At 41.7% G+C, this 15,117-nt stretch overlaps 2 protein-coding genes across 4 annotated transcripts in view; one reads left to right on the forward strand and one right to left on the reverse strand.

Moving 5' to 3' along the window:
* The window catches only part of CATSPERE (catsper channel auxiliary subunit epsilon), a 195,172-nt gene extending 192,894 nt beyond the window's left edge, over window positions 1-2,278 (reverse strand). Inside the window, exon 1 of one of the 2 annotated variants that reach the window (XM_071073422.1) lies at window positions 2,145-2,278. The gene's annotated coding sequence lies outside the window, so the exon portion shown is untranslated. Of the gene's footprint in view, window positions 1-2,053; window positions 2,069-2,144 lie in introns of those variants that run through there. The other variant, XM_071073424.1, reaches the window with a different exon arrangement.
* Window positions 2,279-2,537: 259 nt separating this feature from the next.
* The window catches only part of ADSS2 (adenylosuccinate synthase 2), a 43,676-nt gene continuing 31,096 nt past the window's right edge, over window positions 2,538-15,117 (forward strand). The window contains exon 1 of one of the 2 annotated variants that reach the window (XM_011729507.2): window positions 2,538-2,844. In XM_011729507.2, coding sequence (XP_011727809.1) covers window positions 2,662-2,844 — 183 coding nt within the window. In that variant the 5' untranslated portion in view covers window positions 2,538-2,661. The remainder of the gene's footprint in view (window positions 2,845-15,117) is intronic. The other variant, XR_982912.2, reaches the window with a different exon arrangement.

The raw sequence follows: 15,117 nt of genomic DNA on the forward strand, positions 1-15,117 counted from the left end.
CTAGGGCTCATCAAATGTGACCAGACAAATACGGAGGGGTCTGAGTTAGGTCTGCTGGACTCCATCAGCAACCTCTTCTGAGATCCCTTCCACATAGACAAACACACACAAAGACGAGAGGACAGAGGCCTTCCCAATCAGATCCCTAACCAAGAACTCCAGGAGTATCCCTTCCCTCTATCCTCCTATTCTCCTTCTGAGAAACCTCTTTGAAATCTTCCTGATTGAGGAGAAGTCTCCCAAACCTGGACTCTTCCTACTAGTTAGAGCCAACTGAGACCCCCCAGGAGCCGAACAGACACCCTGCAGTGGGGCTACAGACACCCCACCATAGGGCTACAGAACCAGTCGGGAGAAAGGAGGCATTGGCAGCACCTAGGATGCTCTCCAATCCAGACACCCCGCCACGCAATGGGGCTACAGACAGACACCCTGTGATAGGGTTACAGTTAAGGGACATCTCCCCAGGACTATTTCTCCATTGCAATTAAATCCATGCACACTGGGTTGGCAGCGCCCCGCCAGTAGAGAGAGTACCAGAGTCAGCCCCCAGTCCAAGAGAACTGGGTGGCCACCTGGGCAGGCTTCTGGATCCATCGCTGGAGGGGGGCCACTGAACCACAAGCAGGTAGCCACAACAGCAATCCCAGACACGCCCCCAAATTTGTAACCACCCAAGCAGTTCACCTTGTCCACTGCCGAGACAGAGTCGATTCATCGAGACAGGGGAATGGCAATAAAGAAATAGTAATTCATGTAGAGCTGGCTGCGCAGGAAACCAGAGTTGTTTTATTACTCCAATCAGTCTCCCATAAATGATTTTTAAAAATTGAATGGAAATGATTAGTAACATGTGCTTATTCAGTATCTACTATCTGCCCAGCACTACCTCGGGCATTTGAGTAGAAAGAAATAGATGGCATTCTCATTTCCAAAACGTTTGTGATCTTGTAATAAGGCCAAGATAGACACCAATTATCACATAGTATTATAATTAATCTGTTTACTAATCAATAGACCGAATAATTTGAATCCTTGAGGGCTGCAATTGTATCTTTATTTCTCCTATGTTATCAGTGCCCAGGACACTTAGTAAATAGCAGGTTCTCAATGTTCCTGACTTAACTCATTGACTAGAAATAAAATACTAAAGTGCGCTCTAGAGACCATTAGTGAACATACAGTATGTCCAGGCGATTTGGGAGATGGTACATGTAATGTGATTCTATTCCCACTTTTTTTGAAGCACCTTTTATCAGAATTAAACATCATGGTTAATTTGTGTTGGAGTTGAAAGGGCATTGGATGAACAGTAGGTATACGCCAGAATCTAGTTACAACTGTAACTAAGAGAGAGTGGAATCTACAGGAAGGACAAGGGCTCTGGACTCAGATTATCGAAGTACCAATTCAGGCCTCACTAGGGCAAGTTACCTAGCTTTCAAATCCTGTAAAATAAGGATAATAGAGGATCACCTACCTTATATGGTTGTGGGGATTTAAAAAAAGAAAAGAAGTGCATGACAGTATCTGCATATATGTACTATATATGACATAGGTAATCCACTCCTCCTCTCTGAGCCTTTGTTATTACTGTGTAAAATGAGAATTAGGACTTTACTTGATTTATTGATTTCAGATCTCATGTCCTTTACCTTATCGCCTTACTGTTGAATTTTGTCTTTTTTTTTTTTTGAGACGTTGTCTCGCTCTGTCGCCCAGGCTGGAGTGCAGTGGCCGGATCTCAGCTCACTGCAAGCTCCGCCTCCCGGGTTCCCGCCATTCTCTTGCCTCAGCCTCCCGAGTAGCTGGGACTACAGGTGCCGCCACCTCGCCCATCTAGTTTTTTTGTATTTTTTTAGTAGAGACGGGGTTTCACCGTGTTAGCCAGGATGGTCTCGATCTCCTGACCTCGTGATCCGCCCGTCTGGGCCTCCCAAAGTGCTGGGATTACAGGCTTGAGCCACCGCGCCCGGCCTTGAATTTTGTCTTATTTGATCCCTGTCCCCATCTCTGTTACTTCCAGACTTTCAATTTCCAATTCTACACTTACACGTTCCGATTTTATGCTGTTTGTACTGAGAAATTCCACACTTTGTATTTTGTACACGTTCATTCCTTAATAAAGACAAATCCAGACAAACCTGCAGATGGCAGACACAGTGGCCCCAGAATACGCCGCCGCAGCCCAGAGCGTTGCGTGCTGGGAGTTGTAGTCCGACGCTCCACACGCGCCTCCGCGCCTCTCCAGTTTGAAAGCGAGAGGTAGAGCGGGTAGGCGGGGTGCTGAAGGAGAAGCGCTCTCGAAGCCCCGCCCCTGACCTTTTCCGCTCGCAAGGTTCGCACAGGAGTGGCCCGCCAGGCCGCGGAAGGGGCGTGGCCTCGGCCCGGGGTGGTGGCGGTTGCCGCCACCACGGCCTCTTCCTGCGGGCGGTGCTGCCGAGGCCGGCCTGCGCGGGGCAGTCATGGTCCCCCATTGAGCGGGCTGTGGCGGAGAGCGGGGCGGGGACTGGCTGGAGGGTGGCGGCCCGGCGGGGCGGGGGCGGGGCCGGCCTCTGGCTCCTTCTTCCTCCGCATGTGGCTGGCGGCCGCAGAGCAGTTCGGTTCGTTCACTCCTCGGCTGCCGCCTCTCCTTCGGGCTCTCCTCGCGTCACCGGAGCCATGGCGTTAGCCAAGACCTACCCGGCGGCATCCTCCCTGCCCAACGGCGATTGCGGCCGCCCCAGGGCGCGGCCCGGAGGAAACCGGGTGACGGTGGTGCTCGGTGCGCAGTGGGGCGACGAAGGCAAAGGGAAGGTGGTGGATCTGTTGGCGCAGGATGCCGACATCGTGTGCCGCTGCCAGGTGAGGCGACGGGCCTCTCACGGGAGGCTGGGCCCGGGAGCTCGGGCTGCCTGGCACCTGGTGCCCAGGAACTCGGACCCAGGACCCGGATCCACTGGCCAAAATGAGGTGTCACCTTGAGGCTCTCTCCTCCTGTCCTGAGCTGCGGCGACGTGGAGAAATGGCGGGAGGTCGGGGACCCCTGACCTGGAGCGTCGGGTGAAACTTGGGGTGGTTCTGGAGGAAAAGGTGGGCTGGCGGGGAGCCTTTGAGAGATGCGCGATGCCTGGGGACTTGCAGTTTGGCGTCTGGGGACTGGTGCTCCGCCCCGGGACTGAGGCCAGGGTGGAGGTGGGATGCGGTCCGAGTTTGAGGAGCTACCGCCCGAGGCCTGCTCCCAACTCTTCCGACTGCGGGCGGAGACCCGGCGCGACGGCAGAGTCCCCCCATCACCGCCCCCCACCCCGCCCAGGGCGGCGGAGTGGGAGTGGATTGTTTCGAAATGTCCTGAAACCCAGACTCGCCGATCCCCCGTCTGCAGGACTGTGGCATGCAGTGTTTTGCTTCCTCTGGTCCACTTTGTTGACATCCAAACCCACCCACCTCTGGGCTTTGGACTGTTGTTTTAGGGCCCTGAGTTTCTTGTTTTTGTTTTTACAATGTGCTCCGTACCTTAAAGTTAAGGAGAAACTACTTTTACTAGTTGGTCCCAGAGGAAGGAATCCCTTCTCTGTTGAAAAAAAGTAAATACATGGATATCAAATTGAGTCTTTAGAAATAAATATTTGCATTGCCAAGGTGACATCGAAAGTGCACTTTCGGAAAACGAGGTGGTAATGAACTTCTAACGGGAGACACGTGGTTTTCGATGTAAGCTTTCTTCCTATTTGTCGTTTCCTTTGAACCAACATACAGGGGAGGCCTTTGTAAAGGCTCTCAGATAACTCTCTCCAGCTTCAAAATTCTAAGTAGATGAGTAATAACCACGTTCAAAACAAAGCATAATTTAATATTTGAAGTTAACTGCTGTCTGTTTAGGTTGCAAGAGTATTTGTTTTTGAACATACATGGCATGATATGATGGTGCCATGCTGTATATGTTCTAGTAAGTCATAGGCCCCCTTGAATACCATTCTGAGCATGCAGAAACAGTGAAATCACAGGTATATAGAAGAGCTAAATGCAAATACTGCAAATATTCTCTGATTTACCTTGTTTCATTTTGTTTTGTTTTCATGCAGAAATCCACCCTGTCCATTCTGAAATAGCTGTTACACTAATTGCCTCTTAGGAAACCGTCACTACCACCTCTCCCTCCTTCCCTTCCAGCCTATTACTTCTCCACCCCTCTGGCAACACACTTTGTACCTTAGCACTCTGGAGGGTGTTGCCATTGAATTCTTGCCCCACACTTTCTTAGGAAATACTCCAGAAATCCAGCCTTTACCTACCTTTTGTCTTACATTCAGATCTGGTCATGCTGTGGGGAAGACGCACCAGAACGCCGAACTTTCTTGCTGTCTAGAAGCGGAGAGAGGCGGAGGCCTGTGTGTCTCCTTCACTGACATCTTGAAATCTTTACGTGGAAGTAGCTCAGGTTGAGCTACACTATGGGTTGTAAGAAGGTTTGGAGAACACAACCATTATGGTATTTATTCTAAAGGATTCTCAATTTAATATTCTATCGAGAAATATTAGAAGTAGTTTGTAGCTTGGAGAAGGTGTTACTAATGTTACCAAGAAAGTAGTCTTGAAGTCGTGGACCGACCTGATCTGATGCCCTTGGAAAGTCTAGAGAAGTGATTGAGAAGGAACTAAGTTTGGCTTTAAAATGTTACCTGAAGATAGTGGAGAAACAAATGAGGGGCGCTGTTAGGCAGACTTCCCTCATCTATATATTTTTGACCTAACTACCTTCCTTATAGAATCCTTATGTTCTTCTAGTGCCTTTTAAGAGTGTATCATTAGGATTCTTTATTAGTCTTGTTAGCAAAAAATAGATGAGTAATGAATAGATTTAAGCATTATCTCTTTTGTGATTTACCTTGGTAACTTTGTATTATTTGGTTAGCCCTAGTAAGCTGGCATCTACTTAATGAAGTTCTCCTAGGTTTTAAAATTGGAATGTTGGAGTTCTTACTGAGTGTGTATAGAGAGCTGGAAAAAATCAACAGTAAGACATTGTGAGCTTGGATTGCCTTGTCTGATGTCTTAAGTTTTGTGTGTTAGTGAAAACATGTCCTTTGTTAGAGTTGAATATATTCTGCCATATTGATGTCATGAGTTCAAATTTTATTCAGCACTGTTTCTCCAGAAATGATGTACACATAATGTATCCATATTTCACCAGTAGAATCATAAGGACTTTCTCCCAACATAAAATATAGTTTTAAAAAGAAAAACTGGCATTGCATTTAATGATAAATTTTAATATATAAAATGCCTTTTTGGAAACACTAGATGCAAACCCAATGGCATTTTCACTCTTACAGCGCTTAAGGCCTGTGTTGTTCAGATTCAGGATTTATGGGAAGTTATTTATAACTTGGTAGGTTCCCCAGATCCGTAAATATGTAGCACTTACATCAAAGGACAGCCACTACTGATGCCTTAATTTTAAATCAATATTTATTTTAAGAAGAAGAGAGAAGAATTAAATAGAGGCCCAACCCTGGGTACAGGTCATTCATCTAGTAAACACTGAGTATCTTCAGGGGATCACTTAGCCTGGGAGTCAAAAATCTGAAAAAGGCAGGGATTGTGCCTACAAGGAGCTCACAATCTGGGGGACAACTGCTGTGTAAGCAAAAATATTGAGAAGGTCGGGATGGAGAAAGGTACTAGCCTAAGTGTTTCAAGGGATTAAAGTATGGGACCAAAAAGGTCCCTTTCTGGCATCACAGAAGGAAGTCTAATACTGTTTTTTCCCAAATTCTCTCAAAGTAAAATACTGTGCTTTGGTTTCTTTATTTTGCTGAGTAGAAACTACAGAAACTTCTTAACTGTAGTAGTTTATACCAGGCTTTAAGCAAAGGCTTATTCATTGTTTTTGAGGAAAGTAAGTTTGGTGGTCTTGGTTATAATGACACACACGAAGTTGCCTGTGATCAGGAAAGGCTAGAGCAGTATTCCCTGTGTTTTCTCTCCAAGGCTTTAAAGCCAATACAAAAAGAAAATACTAAAGTTAGTTATAAGGGAAGGCAGACCCCATCACTTGATATATGTTTTTAAAAGCTTGCTGTAAAAATAAACATACTGAAAAAATACTACTATTTTCTAGCTAGATACAAGTATCTGCTGAAGATCTGAAACCACTATTAGTAAGTGTTAAAGAAGCATAAAAGACATACCAGCAGCAAACTGAGACTTTCTCCTTGAAATTAAAGGTGAAAGGTAATTTAAAAGAAAATGTTAGTATTATTTAATGCCTTGACCTTGTACAGCTAAAATGATCTGCCAGGATAGTAGGTAATTAGCATTTAAGGTAAGCCATTCTTCCAGGTTTATAACAATTGCTATTTCCATTTTCTGATTCTTTTTGTATCATTTATAGCATTTCCCTAGTATATAAGTATTTACCAATGTCTGTTATACTATACTTGGTTAAATCTTGTTCTGTTTGGTTACTGTGGTTTCTCTACCAGAATGTAAATTTTCTCAAAAGGGGGACTTCGTTTTTTTGTTCTGTAGCGCCTAATACTATATGAAGCAGAAGGGAAATACTCAACCAGTGTATTCTGGGTGGCAAGATCACCCCTAGAAATTTATTTGAAATAAGTAATAGTAACCCTTTCTTGAAATTGTTTTAACATCTCTCTGGACAATTTAATTGACTGGTGACATACATTTAAGGTGGAATTCCTAGCATTCCTTGGATTAACATTTGTTGCTTAGTTTTTTAGCTGGAATGTTTTACATTGTACCATTCAAAGGCTTGGTTTATATTAAAATCTTATTTCTTGTTTCTAGGAGAAAATAGGTAACTGATATTTATCTCTTTTTCATGTATCTCCTGAACTATTTCAATTGAATGCCATGTAGGGTTCTAATAACTAGCTTTTCTCCGCTGAGGACAGTAAATCTCAATGTTCAGTCAATGAGGATGTCCTAGGTTGCTATTTCAGTTAGTAAATATAGTATCCTGTCAGCTCTGCTTTTGAGGCATGAGTTTTTATATGTATATGAGACCATCTCAGTGGTGTCTGATCAAAATTATTCTGTTTCTTTAACTTTGGTAGGAATGGATGGGTTTGTTGGATATTTTCAAGTATCTCTAAGAAAAACTGTTGCCTAGAGCAAATCTAGAATGAACCAATAAATTGATATGTACTTAGTAGCTTTCTTGCTGTAACTGGATACGAATCCAGCTGTCTTACCTCTCAGGGACTGTGTCAGATGTTGACACCGAAGATTAGTGTGGACTAAATAATGATAAATAAAAATTGGTGACTATTATACTTTTATCAACAGAAACATCAACATTCAGTATTGCCTACTGAAAGCAATGAAAAGAACAATAAATGAAGCGGGGAGTTCCTGTGGCTACTCTGGCTCTGGGATGGGATAGTTCTTTACATTGAACCAAAATTTATATTTGATTCACATAATAAAATTCTTTTTAAAAAAGAGGCTCCATGAGATTTCTGAAAATGAGATTTTTGTCTATATTAAGTTTTAACATCTTTTTTAAAGGAAGAATTTTATTAGTAAGAAAACTTTTTTGACTTGAAATCTCTAGTTTAATTTCAGTGTGTTTTTAAGAAAATATTTTCATGAATGTATTTAGGTGAATTTTTATCAAACATTCACAAAGAGCTGTGTGATATCATTGGTTTATACATTTTTGGTTGGATGTCTTATGCTCTCAGCTATGACCCTGGTTTGGTGAGTGTGAAAGAATATTAGAGTTTGGTAGCCAGAGTCTAAAGCTTCTTAATTAGGAACCTAAGATCCTCTCAGGCAATGCCTCCTTCCACTTTCATTGTGAGAAGTTATTTCATAATGGTAATGTAAGGTCTAAAATATAAGGTATCTGAGCTTTTCATCATTTGTGACGTGTGTATGAAACTAGAAGGTAACTATAATCATGCAAAGTAAAGTGGATACTTTTAAACCTTTAATGGATAACTGAGCTTGGATATCTTTGCTAAAAAGAAATTAAGATACCCTGTATATTTTTTTCTCTTCCTATCTAGTGTGTCTGGTTACTGATGAGTAGTTAAATTTGATCAACTTGCTGGTAGTAACTTAACCTGCTCTACTTTGGAATCATAAGCTAATTGCAGTTATGTGAATGCTTTCGTGAAAGAACAATCTTCATTTATAACTATTGCTGTGGATTGATAAGTGCTTTAGTTTTGGTGAATGGTAACATGTTTTGTCTGGAAAGGAGGAGATACAGATCTTACAATCTACCCTGAAAGCAGCATAGATAATAAGCATTGACTCCAAAGATTTTTAGGCTCTTAAGAAGCTTGAAGACTAAACAGAAAAGTAGCAACCCCTTTTCAGTTGCTGAAATAGTTTAGGGGCACGGGATCTGAGACATTGCTGCTGTCTACTGTAATCCATAGTGGTCACTGACTTCCTGATGTTCATTTTGAGCTCTGTGATTACAGTATGTTGTTTTCATGTATTCAAAGCAAAAGGACAAAGATAAGACACAGAGGCCTAACTAAGTAGCCAGAAAAATGCCTCTGGGCTTTGTGCATGAAGTTGTTAGCCCTTGACACTTGGGCCTGTATTCTGGAAAAGAGACCATTGTTTCAGGTCTACAACACTGAGGATCATTCACTGCCTTCATCTCTCTACCACACAGATACCAAAAATGTATGTTCAGAAAAGCATTTTATCAACTCAGAAATATGACTTATTTCTAGGAAAAAAAAAAGTTCAAAAAATTATATTTGCAGGAGTGAAGAAAGGAGTGATTTGGGGAAGGAGAAGGCCCAGTAGCAAAACCAAGTTAAGAATCAAAAGTCACTTTTGTAGACTAATATCATTTAATTCCTTTCCAACCTTTTTTTTTTTTTTTTTAACCTCCCCTGGACCTTTGGAGCTTCTTAGCTAGAAGCTTATACATATTAGCATTTCCTGATCCAAAATTTTATTCTATAATTGGATTTGACAGCCTCTGGTTCTGAGGAGTCATGGAAAGAACATTCAAAACACTTGTCTTCCGACTTCTGTAAACTTAACATCAAATTAGGAAGAAAAGGAATGCATGGAAAACGAGAACAGTTACAAAATAACTAAATACTGTTATATCATTCCTATATCCTGCAGTAATGCTTTAAAGTGTTGTCCTTGACAGCATAAAATGTTATTAATATCTAGCAATTAATCATTTTAATATTCAGTTTTACTAGTACGAGATGTAAACTCAGCAAGGGGTATATATACTATGTGGTAGTAAGTTTGTTTTGTGAACTGTTTGTGTTCTTTGTTTGCAAGCAATGGAAAGAAACTAACTCAAGCAAAATGGGGATTTGTTTAAAGGAAGAGCAGGATGGTGGCCTGAGATGAAGGCTGCACCTGGAATCTCAGCAGCTAGAACTGGCAGCCTGTTTCTTTAGGATGCTTCCCGTAGGTGACAGGCGTCTCAGACTGCTACTGCTTTCCTCCTCAGTACTGAAATTCAGATTCCCAAGGGGGAGGAGCTGACTGGCTCAGGTTGAAACATGTTTCCCTGCCTGGATCAGTTTGCTGTGGCTGGGGAGATGATTCCTATGATTTACAAGTAAGGGAAAAGGAGGGGGACTGAGCATGCAAAAGCTCTAAGTAACCTGGAGTTAATTTTGTATGGGAAAATAAGGTATGAGGAAGCATTTGTTCTGGATTGTTCCTATTTGTAAATTATTTTCCAACAGTCTAATATGCTATTGACCTGTAGTGCTTTTCTGGAAGAAAAAATAGAGTTAAATTGGTTTGTATTATTTTAACCTTAATTAAAATAATGAAAATCAGCTATGTATTGATTGTAAAAACTAAAAGCATACACCTGAAACTTTGCTTTTCAGCTTTGAGAGCATAGAATTTTAGTCCTGGTTTTTGTTTCTGTCATGATGTTCCAGTTTATTTCATAGCTCTGTGATGAGATACATTTTTTCCTGGTAATTAAGAAGCTTATTTAATATCTTCTTTGTATTTAATCTTAATGTAAGAATAACAGTCAAAGAAAATTGATAAAATATATATTATATTAGGGGATGTTTTATGACCGCAATTGAATTTTCTTTCATATATTGTTCACCCTAATAAAATTAACGTGCATTTATTCTTGATATTTAATATAAGAGCATCATATAAGGCATTATAAGCTTGTGCTTTTCCTCAAAGAAACCTGCCGCATAGCTACTTGTGGACTTACGCTGTTTTTTGTTTCTTGGGGGGTTGGAGAGGGGTATATTTCAGAATTAAAATGGTTTAAAAATTGGCCTCAACATGAAAGCCTGCCTTGCAGTGTTGTGGCACTGATGGAAGTGTGAATGTGAAGGCGGTGTTAGCACGTGGCTGGAGAGCCACTCTGCCACTCTGCCTCCCTCCCTCCTTCCCTGCCTCCCTGCCACGTGGCTTGTGAGGAGCCACGTACCTTTCTGTGCCTAGGCCTCCCCATCTGTGGAATGGAGTCAGTACCACCTACTTCATAGGGATGTTGTGAGGACTGAAAAGAACAATGTCAACTGTTTTTAATACTCAGATGCAAGGATGATGTCAGTGAAATCTGTACTGTATAAAGGCTACACAAAAATGGACAGACATTTGGTTAACTGTGGCAGATACCAAAAATGTATGTTCAGAAAAGCATTTTACCAATTCAGAAATATGACTTATTTCTAGGAAAAAAAAAGTTCAAAAAATTATATTTGAGATTTATTACTAAATATTTTCCCTGTTGGATGTAATTGATCCAGAAACAACGTTGAGATTCCACAGCCCTTTGTTTATATAACTATTAATTGAACATATTCTATTTTTTTTTAAGTAGTATAGAATATACAGCGATGGTAATGGAAAGTATTTGTTAAATGCTACAAGAGTGACTGGGATCATAAGTGTTATGGGAGTTTGACAAAGAAGCAGGAGGTAATTAGTGTAACTGTTCATGTGATTATAAGATTCATACTTTTGTGGAAGATAACTGATCAAGCTTGGTTTGTGGAAAATTGGGATTGAAAAGGAAATTGTATGTTTCCATTAGAAGTAGAACAACAACAACAAAATATCTCCCATCATTTATTTGGTACTATCTGGCCTCCCCAGTGCTACCCGGGAGAATCATGGAACATGATTAATCAAACACATCCTTGCTGTTGCTCATCCTGGCACATACTACATGGAGTTGCCCATGGGCCCATGTAGGAGCAGCTCCATCTGCCCTTATAATATGTGGGTGGGAGACTGAGGGGTGCTCGTATTTGAAACTGGTTTTGGTTGTGGTGCTCATATTTGAAATTCTTTGTTTTGCTGTCTGCTAATACGTGACCTCTCCTTGGACCAGTGTAATCTCTGTTTGAGGACAATTGCCTGAAGTCCCAAGGTGAATAATCTGAATATTTTAGGTTTGGCATCCAAATAGGCACTTTAAATTTGAAGCTTTGTCTGTTGCATTTTATAAAATACAGTATACTAAAACTTGTTTCGTATATAGATTACCTCATCAAGAAACTCCTTATGAGCAGCTCCTTCTCAGTTCACCTCAAGACCCTTCTGCATAGTGTACGTTTCGAGATTAAAAGTTATGCCCCAACTGCCCCCCAGAGCACTAGTGACCAAATAGAAATAGAAATATTTTCCTCTAAATCCTACGTAGGATAATCTAGGGTTTTTCTGGGTATATTTAACCATATTTACACACTGAAACAATTTAAATGATATTTAAACCATATAATAATCAATATTTGGATGAGCAAACTTTATACCACCGTGTGACTTTAAGTCTTTTACTGCTGAACTTTCCAGCTTGCACTACCTATAAACTTGGACAAACTTAAGGAGTTAAGCCAATTTTTCCTTCTAAAGTCATCCATCACAACCATCTGCCTAAAAAATTATATGTGTGTGTGTGTGTGTGTGTGTGTGTGTGTGTGTGTGTCTAGAGCAACCATTGCCTCTTTATTATGGTTAATTCCATCATTACTACCTGTCTTGGTAAAATATTAGCTAAGAGAGTAAGCTTTTGTTGCACAAAAAGAACATTGTCATGCACTGCCAGTAATAATTGTCAAATAATAATTCATCAAATGATTATATTAATATATCTATAAAAGTAATTTTATGTAAATTAGGAGACTTACTTTAAGGGTCTACTCCAAAAATTAGAGTAGTTTATTTTTAACCTTGAGCAAATGATGAAATTTTAAAAACTTGTTTTTTGGGGGATTTTTTTGAGACAGAGTCTTGCTCTGTCGCCCAGGCTGGAGTGCAGTGGCGCGATCTCGGCTCACTGCAAGCTCCACCTCCCGGGTTCACGCCATTCTCGTGCCTCAGCCTCCTGAGTAGTTGGGACTACAGGTGTGCACCACCACCCCGGCTAATTTTTTATATTTTTAGTAGAGACAGGGTTTCATCATGTTAGCCAGGACAGTCTCAATTGCCTGACCTCGTGATCCACCCGCCTCGGCCTCCCAAAGTGCTGTGATTACAGGCGTGAGCCACCGTGCCCGGCCTAAAAACTGGTTTTAAAAAAATAAACTGATTGTAGCTGGACAGGGTGGCATGCACATGTAGTCTCAGGGACTCAGGAGGCTGAGACAGGAGGATTGCTTGAGCCCAGGAATTCAAGGCCTGCTTGGGCTATAGTGAGACCCCATCTCTAAAAAAAACCTGATTTGGCTTTGATAATAATACCTTATTTGTTGTCTCAAAATTACCAAATACTTTATAACAACTTAGTAAAAATTTATTAAACTTAGTAATTTGTAACAAGAGGAACTGAAATACAGGTAAGAATTACCCTGTACGTTATTTTTAAAAGACTAAATTAAGATAAATAATGTTCTTTTGGTGTATACTATATGTCCTAGGATTCTATCAGAATTGATGATAAAATTACACAAGTGTGAAATAATAATACATACTAGGAAGTTTATTACAAGATTGTTTATAGTAGCAAAAGATTGGAAACAGGCCGGGCGCGGTGGCTCAAGCCTGTAATCCCAGCACTTTGGGAGGCTGAGACGGGGGGATCACGAGGTCAGGAGATCGAGACCAACCTGGCTAACCCGGTGAAACCCCGTCTCTACTAAAAAATAACAAAAAAACTAGCCGGGCGAGGTGGCGGGCTCCTGTAGTCCCAGCTACTCGGGAGGCTGAGGCAGGAGAATGGCGTAAACCCGGGAGGCGGAGCTTGCAGTGAGCTGAGATCCGGCCACTGCACCCCAGCCTGGGCGACAGAGCGAGACTCCGTCTCAAAAAAAAAAAAAAAAAAAAGATTGGAAACACTCTGAATGCCTCTCATTATGGGACCAGTATAATAAGTTATGATATATGTACATATACAAAAGGATAAAATACAACTGTTAAAAGAATGAGATGATTCTCTTTGCAAGGTTATGGAAGTACGCAAGCTGCTCACCTGTATATAATTTGCTACCATTGTATATGTAAAATAAAACAGTACATATTTTTTGCATGCAAAAATCACTTCAGGAAAGACACCAAAAACTTGTGCTAACTGGTTGTCTTACAGCAAGGGCATGAGAAAGGCTTCACATTTTACTGTGCATACTTCTGTGCCATTTGGTGTCTGTATCATATGTGGGAATTTCCTATTTAAAAATAAATAATAAAAACTAATGCACCTGTTTCCTTTTTGGTGTCACCTGAAGGTGTTGCCCATCATCCCTGTTTCTGTCTGCCTGTGCCTTTCCAAAGTGTGTCTTACAGATTTTAGTCCAACACTGCCAAGTTTTTTTATTTTAAATATATGCCATACCTTAGTCTTCAAAGAGTTCTTTGCTTTATACAGTGCAAAACACCATGTAAATAGGTACTTGCTTTTTGAAGATTTTTTTTTTTTTAGCAGGGCCAATTTTTCTAGCATTTTTGTGACCTCATAATTGGTGATGATTTGGTAAAAGTAGTAACATTCAATTTGTTAAAAATAACCTTGTGGATCGGGCAGAATGGGGGAAGATGGTCAGACAGAACCCTTTACCAATTGTTCTCCCACAGGAACACCAGATTTAATAACTACCCACACAAAAAAGCACCTTCATAAGAACCAAAAATCAGGTACCTGGTTTTAACTTCCTATCACTGAAAGAGGCATGGAAGAGGGTAGGAAAGACAGTCTTGAATTGCTGATACCACCCCTTCCCCACCCCCAGCAACCATGGGGCACTGAGAGATAATCTGTACGCTTAGAGGCAGGAGAATGCAGTGATCCTAGGACTTTGCATTGGAACTCAGTGCTGCCCTTGTCACAACAGAAAGCAACACTGGGCAGAACTCAGCCAGACCAGCCCTTACCAGAGGGGAAGTGCCCATCCTAGTGGGCAGAACCTGAGTTCCAGCAAGCCTAGCCAGCACATGCTAAAGTGCTCTGGGGTCCTAAATAAATTTGGAAGATAGTCTGGGCCACAAAGACTGCAGTTCTTGGGCAAGTTCCGGTGTTGTGCTGGACTTGGAGCCAGTGGACTTGGGGGGCATGTGACCTAGTGAGACACCAGCCAAGATAGCCAAGGGAGTGCTTGTGCCCCCGTTCCCCCAACCCCAGGCAGCACAGCATGCAGCTCCAGGAGAGGCTCCTTCCCTCCACTTGAGGAGAGGAGAGGGAAGAGTCCGGAGGATTTGGTCTTGCAATTTGGATCCCAGCCACAGTAGGACAGGGTACTGGGGGAAGTCCTGAGCTCCCCATCACAGGCCCTAGTTCCAGCACAAATTTCTAGACATACCCTGGGCCAGAAGAGAAGTTGCTGCCTTGAAGGGAAGGACTGAGTTCTGGCAGGATTCATTACCTGCTAGCTAAAAAGCCCGGGAGCCTTGAATAATTAGCAGGCAGATATCTACCCAGACAGATAAGGAAAATGTGGTACATAAACAAAGTGGAGTACTATTCAACCAAAAAAAGAATGAAATCCTCCTGTCATTTGCAACAACGTGGATGGAACTGGAGGTCATTATGTTACGTGAAGTAAGCCAAGCACAGAAAGACAAACTTCACATGTTCCCACTTATTTGTGGGAGCTAAAAATTAAAACAATGGAACTCATGGAGATAGAGAGTAGAAGGATGGTTACCAAAGGCTGGGAAAGGTAGTGGTAAGAGTTGGGGGTGGGGTGGGGAGATGGT

Source organism: Macaca nemestrina, chromosome 1 (assembly GCF_043159975.1).
Source record: "Macaca nemestrina isolate mMacNem1 chromosome 1, mMacNem.hap1, whole genome shotgun sequence".
Lineage (NCBI taxonomy): Eukaryota > Metazoa > Chordata > Mammalia > Primates > Cercopithecidae > Macaca > Macaca nemestrina.